Raw genomic sequence first — 17,938 nt, forward strand, 5'->3', positions numbered from 1 at the left:
TCAGACTTTTTTCCCCAAACATTTCTTTATCCAGTATTTTATTATATCCAACACATCACAAACCCAAGGCACACACACAAAAACCACATACATAATAAAAAGCAAACCCCCCCCCCCCCCCCCCCCAAAAAAAAAAAAAAAGAAATCATCATCATCATCCCAACAATCAAAAACCAACTAGAGTACAAGAAAACAAATTCCCATCTAAACTCCCACAGTATCCCAGCCCTCTACTTCAATAGCATTACCCCTAAGAAAATCATAAAACATGTAATTCCAAAACTTGTCTAATTTCCTCCTTAAAGTATAACTAATTCTCTCTAAAGCAAAATAAAAACATTCCCTTTAGCCATTGCGCCAACACACATGCTGCTTCCGACTTCCACTCTCTATGTGAGACTATTATAGATACATGTACCGTTACATAGTCCTCAGGGGTGGAAAGTAAATAATAACATTTACTCTAGTATTGTAGCCTAATTGAGTAGCTTTTATGAGTGCTTTGTAATTTTTAAAGGTGCACTGAGTAAGATTAATTTTTTTTTTGTTTATTTCCAGAATTCATGCTACCCATTCACTAATGTTACCTTTTTCATGAATACTTACCACCACCATCAAATTCAAAGTATTCATTATGACTGGGAAAATTGCACTTTTCATACATGAAAAGGGGGATCTTCTCCATGGTCCGCCATTTTGAATGTTCAGAAATAAAAATTTGTAGCTGCAAAAATGAGTGTACTTTGGACATATTAGAAAATATTCGTTTATTACTTTGTAAACTTTCATGAAAAGATCAATTTTGGCAATAGGCAGCCCAGTTTCAATGAGCAGCATAGTTGCAGTACCCTTTTGACCATTTCCTGCACAGTGCTAACCTGGTTCTCTCAATGGTTGTTACCAAGTTTAACGAAGATGCACGAAGGGTCTGCGTGAGAGCCAGGCTAGCACAGTGCACCTTTTAAGTAGATTTTCAAATGAGTGCTTTTGTACTTGAGTCCTTTTTGATTTAAGAACTTTACTGAATTACATTGGAACCAGGCCCGGGGCCTATACTACAAAGCTGGTTCAGGATAAGTTAAGGTTAAGTTAGAGGTAAATCATCTAATAGAAGAGTGCGGAGTAATCATAAAAAGCTCTTCTATTAGATGATTTACCTCTTAAACTTACCTTAACTTATCCTGAACCAGCTTTGTAGTATAGGCCCCTGGTTAGCCTACTGAATACTGAGTAAAATGAAACCGAGAAAGACAAAATGACACGCCCAATAGTAAAGCAATCTCACGTATATTAAAGGAATTTATTGTGTGCCCCATTTTCACTATTTTACTTGCCCCACCTATCTTGGATATATGCCTGGGATGATAGCTGGTACCAAGCATTATAGGGAGACCATGGGGACAAAAGAAAAAGAGGAAAGTAACTGAGTACTTTTACGCAAATTACATTTTAAATTGAAGTTCTTTTTTTTTTTTTTTTACTGTTATTTGACTAGTAGGCACTTTTAGTTGTGTGGAAGTAAATATACTTTTACTTGAGTACCAATCTTCTGTGCTAGTCTTGTTCATTGTATACTAGCCCTGTACAGTGTGATCATTATAGTCATAACTAGCCCTCTGATATATGTGATTATTATTAGCAGCAATAAGTTCAATCATAACGTATAATTGCTCTTTATATTGTCAGCAAGGGTTTCTAAAATTGCTGTGTTTCATGGAGGCCTGAGGTTCCTCATGGAGGCCACACTTCTTATCACTACCAGCAGGTGGCGACATTTCCCCAACTATTGCATTGACGTGACATCACGCCACACCAAGGGTCATGGGGCACAGATTCCCCATCTACACACTCACAAACAAAAAGATCCTAAAGTGACCCTGCTGTGGCCTAGTGGTAGGGCACTGCGTTACTACGCCAGCAACCCGTGTTTGGTCATTTGCCGATTCTTCCTTTCTCTCTCCCATCCGCTTCCTGACACCTCTCATACTATCCTATCGAAATAAATGCAGAAATGCCCCTAAAAAATAAAAAAGATCCTAGAGATCCACAGAGTATATTAATTCTTTCTCAAACACATAAATCCTACTGGATCTCAAGGAAACCCCATCTCCACCCCCCCCCCCCCCTCTCTCTCACACACACACGTGTGCACACGCACACACTCACATGCGACAGTAGGACATTGTCAGCTAAGCCATCTCCTTGCATGTAAATTATTAACTGAAGTATGAACAGAATACCCATCAACATTACTTCATGTTGATTACTTTCTTTATTGATCTTTAATACAAATACTTGTCATCACATTTGAAACAGAAACATGTATAATGCAATAAGCTATCCCTTTCAATTCATATGTGAGGCAGTTTTTTTTTTTAAGTGTCTCAAATGGGTCAAACAGGAAGCTGCTGGCATATTTAAAGTGCAAAGCGTAGTCTGATCAAAGGACCCCGAAGCCAGAGTCTTCTGTTGAGATCAGAGCAAACCCATGACTGGATCTCCAGTCTATATATAAGACATTAAAATGCAGAATTACGACTTGCGGAGACCAAGTTCAGGTGCATAATGCATGTGAATGGCTTTGAGTGGAGCTTGGCATCAAAGAGGACTACTGGTACCCTGCTTGGGTCTTGGCATCATCTCTACTGCATCATCTGATGATCAAGGCCATCTGAAATGCATCATCTCATTGGGTGAATATGTGAAGGTGATATAAACAACATGATCTGATTAGGTCAATAGAGTATGTGAAAGGATATGAACAAACATCTGGTTGGGTGGACATGCGTGAGGGCGGTGATAAAAACATCATCAGATTAGGCGAATATGTTCAGAGATTACATGAAAGTGTATAAAAAGCCACATGATTGGGTGAGTATATGTGAAGATGATATAAACAACACCATCTGATTGGTTGAAATATAGGTGAAGGTCATATCACCCCCATCTGATTAGGCGAATAAAAGCCATCTGATTGGGTGAATATATACAGTGAGGAGTAAGTATTTGATCCATTGCTGATGTTGTTGGTTTGCCCACTAATAAAGACATGATCATTCTATAATATTAATGATAAAATGTATTCTAATATGGAGAGACGGAATATCAAAAAGAAAATCCAGAAAATAACTTTGAAGAATATATTTTAAATGATTTGTATTCCATTGAGGAAAATAAGTATTTGACCCCTCTAGTCAAAGAAGACAAAATACTTGGTGGCAAAGCCCTTGTTTTCTCATTCAGAGGTCAGATGTTTCTTTCAGTTAATGACAATGTTTGTGGATATATTAGAAATGATTTTTGTCCACTTTTCTTTGCAGATCATCTCTAAATCATTTAAGTTGTATGACTGTAGCTTGGCAAATGGGATATTTTGTCCCCTTCACAGGATTATTATAGAGTTAATGTTTGGAAACTGTCTAGGCCACTTCATGACCTTAATGTGCTTCTGCTTGAGCTACTCTTTCGTTGCTTGGGCTGTATGTTATGGATTATTATCATATTGGAAGGCCAATCCATGACCCACCTTCAGTCTAGTGGTGGTGGGAAAGAGGTTGGTATGCAGCATTGTACATTTACATGTCTCCCTTTATCCATTCCTTGACGATGTGAAGTTGTCCTGTGTCTTGGCCAGACAAACAACCTCAAAACATAATGTTACCACTTTCATGTATGATGTTGGAGAAGGTGTTGTTCTTGGGATCATAGGCAGCATTTCTCTTCCTCCAAACAGATCGAGTTGTGTTAATGCCAAACAGTTTGATTTTGGTGTTATCTGATTCCAGCACCTCCCAATCATATCCTAATCCAGTTTGATGTTCATTGGCAAACTCCAGGTGAGCCTGAACAGGTTCCTTCTGAAGCAGGGGTACCATACTGTACATGCACTGCAGGATTTTAATAAGTTGTGGTATTAAGTGTTTCCAATAGTTTTCTTAGTGATTGAGGTCCCAGCTGCCTTGAGATCATTTCCTAGCTTCTCCCATACAGTTTTAAGGTGCTTTATCTCTTTTTTTCTGGTTATTAAATTCCCACAAGGTCAAATCTTGTATGGAACCACAGACAGGCCTAAGATTGATGATTGGTGATGATTTTGTATGTCCTACAATTGGGAAGAAATGCACCAACAGCTTGCTCCTTAATATCTAGGAGCCCATTTCAGCCTTGTTGAGTTCTAAAATCTTGTCCCTGACATCCTTTAACAGCGTTTTGGTCTGTCCCATGTTGGCGAGTTTAGTTTGATTGATTGACTGCTTCTATGGACTGATTCTGCAGATTCAATGTGTCTTTTGTGCAGGTTACTATTAATAACAGGTGTGTTCAATTCAGATAACAAGTTGATTGGAAGTGCCATTTGATCTGCGGGATCAGAACTCTTAATGGTTGGCAGGGGATCAAATACTTATTTCCCTCAATGAAATATAAATCAATTAATATATATTCTTTAGAGTTAATTTCTGGATTTTCTTTTTGATATCCTGTCTCATCATATTATAATACATATTATCATTAACATGAAAGACTGGTCATGTCTTTATTAGTGGGCAAACCAACAAAATCAGCAAGGGATCAAATACTTATTCTCCTCACTGTATGTGAAGGTGATGTGTAAGCCTGATTTGGTGAATATGTGAAGATTATTGATCATGCATCACTGTCTAAATAAATGCATTTACAGGGGAACTCTGGCTTGTTTGAAGCTGAATTTCAATGGTTTTAAGAGGGTTGAGCAGTCAGTTGCAAGAATAATTTGGCTGGAATCTACTGGTATATGGAGAGCATTGTCATGGAAGAGTTTGGGAAACCCTGAACTACGTAATTTAGCTTCAAACATACCAGAGTTTCCAAATAAGGCTCTAAACTTTGGAGTCTATAGCATGGACGATTCTGAGAATGGTACAATTCCACAGAAGGCAGAACTTAACGCTGTAAATAGCACAGGAAACCGAAGTGAATATTGCAAATGGCACAGAAAAAGAGCAGCAAAAAAAAACCAAACATACAAAACCAAAACCCACATAAAATTAAAAAGTGCTATGTGACCATCAATATCACACATGGTTCTGAAATGGCAGGCAGGCACTTTCCCTCTTTTCTGTAAACACAGTGTCCTCTGGACACATAATGGATAATACATGTAGTATAACGCAAGTATGCATGAATATCCTCATCATTTTTTTTGGTCTAGCTCCAGTCCAAACCAACACGCCCCCACACCCTCACTGGTGGACTGAATCGTCAAAGCCAAGCCTGGAGCCAATCCCCTTCTCCACCACAAAACACACACACCCCCAGCCCGCCTCCAATACATCCTCGATTCCCCACATCACCCCTCACACACACACATACCTCCAGCCCGCCTCCAATACATCCTCGATTCCCCACATCACCCCACACACACACACACACACACACACACACACACACACACACACACACACACACACACACACACACACACACACACACACACACACACACACACACACACACACACACACACACACACCTCCACCTCACCACCAGATTGAGTCCTCCAGGCTGTGACCCAAGCCCCCCACCCCACCTCCAGAACGGCCCAAGTCACCCCTTGAGCTCCCCAGATCACCCCAGCCTGAAGTGACCCCCATCACCCCTGCCGCCACCCCCAGGATGGCCAGCCCCAGCCTGGCGTCGCGCCACCACAGCGCCTCGTCGGCCCCCAGCAGTGACGGCCTCCAGACCCGCCCCAGCAGCTCCATGTCGGCCCCGGGAGGGCGTTGCCGGCGGTAACAGCAGACGGTGAGGGGTTCCCAGTCGCCTCTCCCTTCCTCCTCCTTGTTGTAGCAGCCGGGGGACAGGCACAGGGACAGCAGTGGCCCCTCCCTGCCTGACCCAGCCGTGTGGTCCTGATGCTGGCAGTCGGCCATCTTGGAGGAGTGGATCAGAAGGAGTGTATCAGCATCGTAGAACTCCACCCTCCCTCTGTCGCAGTCCAGGTACACGCCCACTCGCCTTGGATACTCCCACAATGCAACAGGGGTCTCCACCGCTCCAGACACAGTCACACTGTAGCCGCGTCCCCTCTTCAGGTGCAGCATCACCTGTTCCCGTAGCGCCCCCTGTGGCGTGGCACACCACCTACACACACACATCCCCTGGCACGCGCACAGCTGAGACACACCCGCCACACACACCCCCACGGCCCAGTCGGGTCTGCGACCCACCTCCACCTCCCAGTAGTGGCGGCCCTGGCCGTACGCTGGATGGCAGCGTGCCATTGGCCGATAGCCCCGGAACACGCCCAGCAAGCCCCCCAGCTTCCTGTCCACGCGCTGCAGGCTGCGCCCTGATAGGCCCACTCGGGAATAGGACTCCTCCCACTGAGCCAGCTCATCAGCATGGGGAACTGGGGAGAAGAGAAGAGAAGAGAATAGGAGAGGAGAGGTGAGGAAAGGGGAGGAGAGGAAAGGATGTGGAGTTAAGAAGAGGAGAATAAGAGGAGAGGTGAGAAGGAGGAAAAGTATGGGAGATAAGAGAAAGGAGGAGAGGAGAGGAAAGGAGACAAGAGAAGAGGAACGAAAGGAGGAGAGGACAGGACAGAAGAGGAGTGAGGAGAGGAGGAGAGGAGAAGATAGGAGGAGTGAGCAGAGAAGAGGAGAGGAGAAGAGAAGTGAGGAGGAGTGAGAAGAGAAGAGGGAAGGTTAACATGCCAGGAGAGGAGAAAGAAGAAAGAACACATTGATAAACACTATTGAAGTATTTTCTCTGTATGCGGCAGGTAGTGTTTTTTCATCTATACATACATATATTATTAAGAATTCATAACAATGTACATGTGCGTATAATGTTTATAAAATAAAAACATAATTCACTATACAGCTATATCGGTCATCTGACCCTTCTGGATGCCTTTCTGTTTTGTTATTGCTACAACAACGACAATGACAAGTTATAGCAACAAGTTAATAATATTTGAATCTGTCTTGCCCTGTTGGATGAAGTTCATTATTATAATTATAGTTATTATTATTATGAGAAATGAGAATATCTCCATGTGTTCTCACCTTGCTGGATGTGGATGTGGTTGAGAACTTGCTTCCAGACTAGGAAGGGCAGATGGGACTCGTATGGGCCCAGATTGATGACATCACTGCACACGCCCAGGCCCTCCAGCTTCGATGAGAACCAGAGCCGTCTAATGAGAGAGTTGTGTCAACCAGGGACCAGGAAGTTGGTTCGTGATGTGATTTGCGTAGATTAAAAATTTTCTAAACAGCAACCTTCTGTTCGCTGGAGACTAACACAGAACTATTACATACTAAACAAAGATTAAGTACAAACAACTTACATTTACCTTTACCACATTTTCTGTGTTCTTCGGCCACCTCGTAGAACTAAATAACTACTTCTATTGGAACTAAAGTCAATGGGGATTTACATGTACTAAAAGGCTCCGTGAGGCTCCATGAGAGCCGCCATTACTGTGGAAAGATTGGACCATAGAGGTCTATGGGAGTGACGTAACCCTCTTATTAGACGGCTCTGATGAGAACCTGAGAGACACAACCAGGAAGCCGGAAGTCATGTACATAAATCAGCCTGGAGTGCGTGTGTGTGTGTGTGTGTGTGTGTGTGTGTGTGTGTGTGTGTGTGTGTGTGTGTGTGTGTGTGTGTGTGTGTGTGTGTGTGTGTGTGTGTGTGTGTGTGTGTGTGTGTGTGAGTGAGTGTGTGTGCGTGTGTGTGTGTGTGTCCATACTGCTGTTCCGTGGAGCTGGTGTGTTCTTCAGAGGATGCAGGGTCGCTATCAAAATGCAGCATCTCTTCAACCATGCCACTCCCCACAGAGGTCCACCACTACACACACACACACACACACACACACACACACACACACACACACACACACACACACACACACACACACACACACACACACACACACACACACACACACACACACACACAATGGTGAAAATGATCAACACATTGATTAGATTAGTTTATTTGCTCACTAGAAGGAAGCTGATTGGACTATGGGCTCACCAGAAGGAAGCGGATTGGACTACGAGGCGAACTCACCTGGAGGAATGTGATTGGCTGGGTGTTGCTGAGGTTGGAGGTGAGCACCTGCTCCGTGTTGGTCTCCATGGAGATGAGTTGTGTCAACATGTTCAGGTTGGTCTGCATGGGAACCAGAACTCTAGTCTCCTCCTCTTGCAGTCTAGAGAGCACCTAACAACAATAATAACAGTGATCATCAAAATCATCATCAAAAGGTGGCTCTTAAGACCACTTACCCTCACGCTACCCCTTGACCCCAGTGATGCCACATTTTTCAGGCTCAGCCCTTTCCGAGATATGAGCTATTCTAATGGGGGCAGCGTTTGTTTGCACTTAAAGAAAAACAAAAACAAAATATTAGCCTAATCCAAATATTTTCCCAAAAGGTACCGCTGTTTGCTAGTTGTCTGTTGATGTTGTATAACCTTTTGGATGTTTTTGGGAATAAATAAAAATGTTTTGAAATGTAAACAAAGCGCTGCCCCCATTACAATGACCAGGATCTCGGAAAAGGCTGAAGAAGAAAAAAAAAAACTCAGGTACTGACAAGTCCAGGGTAGTGTGAGCATTACAACTGCATGTTGAAATTGGCTGAAGTTATCCTTTCAGCTGCCTCTTAAAAAATGTCCACAAAGGGGGCTATTCTGATACAAAGGGGGAAGGAGTTCCATCTTCTGGGTGTGTAAAATTCAAAAGCTGATTCACCAATATTCTTTGGTGGGGTGGGTACAGGAAATGAGTGGGAGAGAGAGACAGGGGAGGATCAAGAAATAACCCTCCATCGGAATCGAACCTGGGTCCCAGGTGTTACAGCGCAGTGCCCAACTGTTTGCGCAATGCCTGGGACTGGTTGGAATCTTAAGTAGTCTATCAGCTGATCCAAAGGCTTGGCCAGGGTTATAAAAGTACAGCATTTCAGAAGTATTGCTTGGAGCGAGAGACCATTTAGGCGTTGGTTGTTTTCTGGATTGGAGGGTAACATAACTTTGGAAGGGCGTATCACGATACTGCCTTCTTGCATCACGATACAGTACTGGGATCACGGTTTCTCGATTCTATACAATATTGTTACAACCCTAATAAAGAGATAACCATGGTGGTACTGAAAGTGAAAACCATAGCAACATCCAGTAGATAGTAATGCAGAAATAATCCCGGTAATGCAGAAGAGCATGGTGATGCAGATAGCCTACCTTCTGCTCCTGATCTCTCAGTAGCTGCTGCAGCTTGACAAACTCAGAGGAGATCATCGCAGACAGGTCTCTGGAGCGCTCCTAAAATGATCATCATCGTTATAATCACCTTCATCATCTTAAATCTGCACCATTGTCATTATATTGTAATTATCAGAGGCTCTCCTAAAGCAGCAGATAGACTTTCACTGGCACCTTAGCTCATATCCTTGAATACCACAGCTCAAATAATCATGATCATGATCATCTCTGGGTTCTTCAAAGCATGAGCTAACTATGACCCATGGAGGAATACCTCTCAATATCTATCTTCCCGTCCTCTCCTTTCTCTTGTGGCCTCGTCATGGCAAGACGTCATTGACGATGGACATTTTATTCAATATCTTGCAAAAAGCACAATTCAAAGGTAATTTTCTCATTCTCAATCTGGAAGTTGTCCCCCAAAAGTTGTTGTGCCTATGCTGACAGCAGGGAAACTTCATTTTCATTTCACGATCATTGTTTTCTCCACAGAGGGGGGCATCAGCGAATCACAAAAGGAGAGGACAGGAGGTTAGATTTATACTATCTTGGTACAAGAGTGACACGGCAATGCAGTGACAAGGCAATGAGAAGATCATCCTCTAGGTGGCAGTAATACAACACCTTTATTGACCTGGGCTGAGTTTCAAAACTCTCAAGTAGTACTTAAGCCTAAGTAGTACTTAAGTATGAGGGGGCACCTCGGCAATGTATCACATAACGAAAAGTTTATGCAAAAAATAAATTGTATTGGCCTACATATAATGTTTTGTTCTGGTACATGCAAATAAAATGCTTGCTGAAGTGCATGTGTGAAGTAAAATAGTGTATTTATTAACTTTTAGTTATGATGTGAAACCTATTTCTGGTATATTGCCTAGGCGGCCCCTCATACTTAAGTACTACTTAGGCTTAAGTACTACTTAAGAGTTTTTGGGAAATGCAGCCCTGTTCAGAATCGACGTCCTCACTGAATGCGTGCGCATCGTTGACTCGCACACCAGAGAGGTTTAAAGGGACACTGTGTGAGATTTTTAGTTGTTTATTTCCAGAATTCATGCTACCCATTCACTAATTTTACCTTTTTCATGAATACTTACCACCACCATCAAATTCTAAGTATTCATTATGACTGGAAAAATGGCATTTTTCTTACATGAAAAAAGGGATCTTCTCCATGGTCCGTCATTTTGAATTTCCAGAAATAGCTGCAATTTTAGCTGCAAAAATGACTGTTCTTGGGCCATACTAGAAAATATTAGTTAATTAAATAGTAAACTTTAATGAAAAGATCAATTTTGGCAGTAGGCAGCCCAGTTTCAATGAGCAGCATAGTTGCAGTACCTTTTTTGACCTTCCTGCACAGTGTACCTTTAAGGGTATTACGAGAGACTACACTCTTCCGGGTGGTACTGCACTCTAGTGCGCCAATGGAGGAGTGCACACTCTATTCAGAATGAATGGGCTGCGCTCTCTCGGCAGTGGCCCCAAGGTGAACTGCAGCCATGGGTAAAATAGGGAGTGCCGTGGCTGTATATAAAACTGGCTGTGAACACACACACACGAACAGACAGTGCAGACCTTAAAAAGAGAAGACCTGCCGTGCTGAAGCGTGTACGTTGATTAAAAAAATAGAGATTGCGAAAAGTACACTTGCTATCCTATATCGAGAGGGAAGAGGCTGTTCCAGAAACATAGTAGATGTTTGTTGTTGCAAGACACAAAAATACTGACTGGAATGAGGACATCATCAGGAATGCCCGTGTCTGTGATACCCACTGCATATCTTAAGTTGACCATCCGTTTTCTTATTACGGAAAAAAACACCTGGCTAGTTTCTATAAAAATGAACGGTGCATGGTCAATTCTGCTCCAACGATGCGCACACAGCCAAATTACGTCATATCTGTTTACAAACAGTAAACGGGTCAATTGACACCATGAAAAACAAAATTCTTACCAATACCCCCTGTATTACGCATGGCAAAAGGTTGAAAGCGAGCAACATCTAGTGTTCTATGTCCACAGTGACTTGTGTTCTAGTCATTACTCATTAAGTGTTTTTGTTTAAGACTTGTAAAAGTTGTTTTACTTTACCTGACATGTTTCAAGGGTGTCACTACCTGTGCTCAAGTTAGTTGGCATTAGCTAATAGTCACGTGTTCTACCAGAGAAGATGTAAGTATGACAGGTGTAAGCAGCTAACAGTGATCTGTGTTAGAGTTAGCATTAGCTATTAGTCACCTGTGTTCTAGTTAGTTAGCATTAGCTCATAGTCACCTGTGTCTGTAGGACCTCAGCAGACTGCAAGCCAATCATGTAGTTTAGACTTGCGTTCTCCGTAGATAGGAAGTTGACTGCTCCACCCAGCAAGCCCTATAAAAACACAATGGCACAACATGGAGTCAAGACATACATGTATATATGAACAGTAAACAAACACCTGTGTGTGTGTGTGTGTGTGTTTGTGTGTGTGTGTGTGTGTGTGTGTGTGTGTGTGTGTGTGTGTGTGTGTGTGTGTGTGTGTGTGTGCGTGTGTGTGTGTGTGTGTGTCACCAGAGGCGCATCTTGTCACCAGGCAAGGCAGGCAGCCGCTTGGGGCCCCCAGCATACTAGATGGTGAAAAACAGCTCAACTTCAAACTATAATAGCGGCAATTTGTTTCGAATGTTCATGCTTTTGGGTTTTTGCTTGGGGCCCCCATTGACACTAGAATCGCCTCTGTGTGTCACCTTATAGTGCTGTGCCACCTCTTCTGCTGGTCTCTGTGTGTGTGTGTGTGTGTGTGTGTGTGTGTGTGTGTGTGTGTGTGTGTGTGTGTGTGTGTGTGTGTGTGTGTGTGTGTGTGTGTGTGTGTGTGTGTGTGTGTGTGTGTTTGTGTGTGTCACCTTATAGTGCTGTGCCACCTATTCTGCTGGTCTGTGTGTCTGTGTGTCTGTGTGTGTGTGTCTGTGTGTGTGTGTGTGTGTGTGTGTGTGTGTGTGTGTGTGTGTGTGTGTGTGTGTGTGTGTGTGTGTGTGTGTGTCACCTTATAGTGCTGTGCCACCTCTTCGGCTGGTCTGCATGTGTGTCCGTGGTGTTGCTCCGCCTCTCTACACACCACACACAGCAGCTGCTGGTCCTCAGTACAGAACAGCTTCAGCCTCTCCTGGTGCACAGAGCACATGAGGGCGGGGTCTTCCACAGGCTCCGCCCCTGAACCCGCCGGCTCCAACAACACGCTAGTCAGGCTCTCCTGGTAACACAGAGTGCAGTATATACTAGTGGTGTCAACAATGATCGATTCGGCGATCCGAATCGATGCAGGGCATGGACGATCCAGAATCGATCCGGCAAGTTGCAGAATCAATCCGGCAATTTTTTTAAGTTTCAATTACTTCCATGGATATTTCGGGAGCAAATGAATGTTAACACATTGAATACCGGCGGTGCTCACGGAATTATGTCGTAGAATACCAGCGTTCTAAGCCCTTTTTTACGTTTTTTTGTAGACTCACAGCTTATTATGTGATCGGGCCACTGAAATATGTTATGACTCGTTTGAAAGTGGAGACGCTGCCCTCTTAGTAGGTGAAAACTGTGTGTCTCTACGAGCTTTTATTGCCGAGTAAACCCACGCTAAACCGAAGTGGGTATCCATGGAATTCAGCTACAATCGGAGATATTGAGGTTTTTGTGAAGGGTGCGCTTCTTCAGAATGTGACGAGTTTGAAAGGGGATGAGTTGGTTTTAATCACAATTTGGTGCAAGGTTAGCTCTGACACACATCTTCCTGCACGTCAAGACACACCTCCTGCTCTAAACCACTACGACACCGGCAATCAATGCCCTTCGAAATCCACGTTTTTCACACAGACTGAACACAAGCTCTTTGCACACATGCAGAAGGTCGGACATTTGCTAAAATAGTTCCCGATGTCTCCCGAAATAATAGCCCAACATTGACAACAAATCCCAATGATATGATGCTTAGATGTAGCCCATCCGATCCATATGTAGCCATCTATGCTAGCTTCTGCTTCTGGCTTTTCACATACAGGAAGACAGTTCAACATAGGGGTGAATAATCAAATAAACTTATCTGGTTGGCGATCAAACTTCTAAATCGGAGCGCATTACTCCAATTACAATTCGGGTGCCATTTTGATCCAAGGAGCTGGTAAAGGTCTAGGTAGCAAGCCCAGAAAGTTCAAGATACTCCTGGCACGATATACAATGGTCTCTGTGTTTACCTATTGCGTGAAGTCAGACACAATACACGCTACCGATCGTAGGCTGCTAGGGAAACAACAACATAGCACGATTCACGAATACGGCAGCACACCTCCTGCTCTGTCACACTACGACACCAGCAATCGATGCCCTTTGAAATCCCCGTTTTTCACGTGGACTGATCACAAACTCTTTGCACACATGCAGAGGGTGAGACATTTGCTAAAATAGCTCCCGATGACTCCCGAAATAATAGCCCAACATTGACAACAAATCCAAATGATATGATGCTTAGATGTAGCCTAGCCCATCCGATCCGAATCATATGCGGTGGCAGATGGACACTCCCAACTGAGATCGCTCCCGGACGTGTAGTCCCAGGTGTTTCTATCACTCCCGGACGTGTAGTCCCACCCGGATCGATAGTCTGGCTAGTGGGAGCGAGCCGACAGGGGAGCGTCCTGTGTTGGGAGCGACAATCAGGGAATCATGATATGTAGCCATGCTAGCTTCTGGCTTCTCACATACAGGAAGACACAGAAACTTATCTTTTTGGCGATCAAACGTCCAAATCGGAGCGCATTACTGCAATCACAAATCGGGAGCCATTTGGATCCAAGGATCTGGTAAAGGTCTAGCAAGTCCAGAAAGTTCAAGATACTCCAGGCACTATACAATGGTGTTTACCTATTGCGTGAAGTCAGAGACAACACATGCTACAGTGACCGTACTAGGGAAATCAATGCAGGCAGCGCGATAGGCGACATGGGTTGGCATCCAGACATCTTGGTAAGTTAAATTAAAATATCCAAATCATAACACTCAAACATCATAACAATCAAACAACTTTGGACTGCAAATGTTGTCATTTATGTCCATCACAGAGCTACCAAAATCACATATATTGTCCATTGAAGGGTGTAGATTCAAAATATGATATTTAAATGCAAAAACGTATTTTTACGTTTTGGTATACAACGCATGGGCGTGAAAAACGCATTATTACGTCGTCGGTACTCAATGTGTTAAATTAAATAAAAGCACCTCGAAACATTGCAAGACTGATACAGAACACGGCCAATAAATTGTTGCTCAGTATCTGACTACTTGTATTGCCTCATCATGGCTGATTAAACATTTGCTTTGCGTTCAGTAGAAATGCAATGCATTGCAATGCATTGTAGAATTGAATCGGATCGGATTGGATCTAATAGAATCGAATCGAATCGGATCTACTACCTCCCGAATCGTGATCGAATCGGATCGTGAGGGCAGTGCCGATCCACACCACTAGTATACACCAGAGATGGGACCAACTCACTAATTTGCAAGTCACAAGTGAGTCTCAAGTCATAGGTGCCAGAAAGGGAGATGCAGTGGGGCATTTGCATCCCCACTTTTGGGCTCACTTTAATGCAGACAAATGAGTGGAGTGCAGCAGCTGAAACACTGTTAAGAAATAAAGAACAAAGAAAAAAATGCGCCACCACTTTAAAAACTCATTCCGGCGCCCTTGGTCTCAAGCCCTTCCAATCAAGTCCGAGTCAAGTCAAAATTTAAGACACATTTGACATACAAGTCAAGTCGTATCCAAGTCCCATTTTTTCCCCAAATCCTGTATGCTATGCACACTCTTGACAACTAATTTTGATCATAAATTCATTACCTCTTCACACTGCTATGCATGCCCCCCTTTGCCAGTCACATTCTTAACAAAAATAGTATAATGGAATATATCTAGACTTCAAGCTAAACTGCAAGCTAAAACTGTCAAGTCCAAATCAAGTCTTGAGTCAATACTGCACAAGTCCAACTCAAGTTATATGTCATTCCCAATATTGCCAAGTCAAGTCACAAGTCAAGTAATTTGTGTCTCAAATCGGACTCAAGTCCAAGTCACAAGTCCACATCTCTGGTATACATTCATATCAACACACACACACACACACGCACGCACGCACACACACACACACACACACACACACACACACACACACACACACACACACACACACGCACGCACGCACACACACACACACACACACCTGTAGTGTCCTCTGTTCTTCCAGGTGTTCTTTAGCTGCGCTGACCACCTTGGCGAGCGATCGATTGGCCTTAATATGTTTCTTGTTGAAGGGGTGTCTGCACTCTGGGCACAGCCCTGCACCCCCGCTGGTTGCCAGGTAAGTGCTGATGCATCTCCTGCAGAAGCTGTGCTGACAGCGAAGACTGACAGGCTCCTGGAACTCACCCAGGCACACAGGACACAAGATCTCCTCCGACAGGCCGGACGACGCCATCTTGGATCACACACACACATACACACACACACACACACACACACACACACACACACACACACACGTTGGTCACACATACTAATAACTACACAACCAGTCAGGCACACTGGACACAAGATCTCCGCTAAGGCCAGACAACGGCATCTTGGATCACTCAAACACACGCACACGCACACACGCACACGCAGACAGACACACACACAGACACACACACAGACACACACACAGACACACACTATACAGAAAGGTGTAACGTCACAAGATTGGGGGTGGGGGGAGGTGGGGGCAGTGATGACAGACTAACAGTTTAGTTAAAATGTCTGGACCTCTTTATATTGATAAGGTCAAGGACAGGTGTCACCAACGTTGTGCCCGCGGGCGCCAGGTAGCCCTCCAGGAGCTTCTGAGGTGCCCACCAAGGATGTTAGTAAACAGTGACGACTACCAGATTTTAGTCACAGTTAATGTTTTTCTTTATTTAAATATGACATTATTTATTCTTTATAACCTATAAGCAAATTATCATTCAATAATAGTGATTTGAGAATGATACCAAGACATCAATAGAGGATTTTGAACAAAAGTAGCCCTCTGGTAGCCCTCAGTAGCCCTCGGGTAGCCCTTGGTAGCCCTCAGACCCAGAAAGGTTGGGGACCCCTGGTCTAGAACAACGTTTTGGAGGTGCTTGGGGGTCCATGGCAAGTTGGAAGAAAAAGAAAAGCAAAACAAAATAAATAATTTAAAAAGTAATGCATACCAAAATAAATATAATATAATAATGTAGCCTATTGCATCTCTACCATTGTCATTGTTTTATATATCCCAAGAGGCACTGACACACAGATGGGGTAAACAGAAAAAAATAGCAGGCTTATTACCCATAGGCTATTAACCCATTTTGTCTTAAGCCCTTTTGGGGTAAGTGTGCCCTCTGCCTATCAAATCCAATATCTCAGCCTCCGAAGCACATACAGACATGAAATAAGTTACATTTAAAATCTAAAACCTTCATTTTGCACTATAGTGTTCATTCAGCTCTAACATACACACATCTTTAATAAAACAGCTCAAATCTCAAGAACTTGAATGCAGCGTATATGTCGCTCCATTCAGGGGGTTAAGGGAGGCCTTCCTAAAGTTTGGGAACCCTTGGTCTAGCATGCACCAGACCAGACATCATCACACTAGCATGATCCATGTGGCAGACACAAGGCTATGTGAGCCATCTGTTGGATGAGTGATCATGCTTTAGAAAGCAACCATAGCCTACATAGTTAACATTTTTGGTCTTTGCTCTTTAGCCCTATTATATATGTCGAAAGCAGAATTGTCACTTAATTGTCACTTAGGCTACAGGAAAAAGAGACCACACTAAACTTGATTAGTGAGGTCCTGTCCAAAGTTCAAACTTCACATCTGCAATGGGCTATAAAGCATAAACACAACACACAATCAACAAACGAAAGCTACAGGACATCAATACATTATTACAACACAATTCGCTCAAAATGTAATGATGATTGCTTGCAGTTAACCTGCCAGGACATTTGTTTGCCTGACAGCGGCTAGGGTTAACGCCGACGCTCTGCTTCTCAAGAGTTCTACGGTTCTACCGTCCTTCGCAGTTATTTTGCGAGAGATTTTATCAGCTGTGCCTTACCAGTAGTAATTTACCGTAACTAGGCCTACATTGGAAAGCAATGACTTTGACCACAAAATAGTAAAACAGCAGTCGTTTACATTCGTTGGTAGCGACCTTGTATGAGGAAGAGTTGTTATTGTCGTTTGTGGAACAAATTCGCAAGGAGCAGAGTGGCGAAAAATGCGGTTTCTCTATCAATTCCGGTGCATTATGGCATATGACCCGCCTGACGTTGCTGTCAAAACCCGTAGGGGGCCGCCCCTCTTTTCTAGAAAATTGTACATGATCACGTCACCACATTCTAAGACAGTACACTCTAAACTTGTTGGGCTTAATTGAAATACATGCTTTTGATTGTTTAGTATTTTTAAAATGGTATGGCTCTCGTGAATTTTTTTTAAATTAAAATTGGCATTTATGGCTCTCTCCACCAAAAAGGTTCCTGACCCCTGTTCTAAGGTGATGGAAATTATTTTTTAACATTTGTGAAAAAGAGAAGCACGAGCCAAATTTGACAAAATTGTGAA

General features: G+C 43.3%; 1 protein-coding gene across 1 annotated transcript; it reads right to left on the reverse strand.

Moving 5' to 3' along the window:
• Positions 1 to 5,516: 5,516 nt before the first annotated feature.
• Positions 5,517 to 15,917, reverse strand: LOC134448724 (tripartite motif-containing protein 75-like). The gene is made up of 8 exons (XM_063198378.1): positions 15,515 to 15,917; positions 12,286 to 12,492; positions 11,538 to 11,633; positions 9,237 to 9,317; positions 8,062 to 8,214; positions 7,739 to 7,836; positions 7,047 to 7,177; positions 5,517 to 6,388 (listed from the first exon to the last, which is right to left on the reverse strand). The coding sequence occupies exons 1-8, from the start codon at positions 15,767 to 15,769 to the stop codon at positions 5,517 to 5,519; spliced, it is 1,893 nt and encodes a 630-aa protein (XP_063054448.1). The 5' UTR covers positions 15,770 to 15,917.
• Positions 15,918 to 17,938: the final 2,021 nt, after the last annotated feature.

The sequence above is a fragment of the Engraulis encrasicolus genome, chromosome 5 (assembly GCF_034702125.1).
Source record: "Engraulis encrasicolus isolate BLACKSEA-1 chromosome 5, IST_EnEncr_1.0, whole genome shotgun sequence".
NCBI lineage: Eukaryota > Metazoa > Chordata > Actinopteri > Clupeiformes > Engraulidae > Engraulis > Engraulis encrasicolus.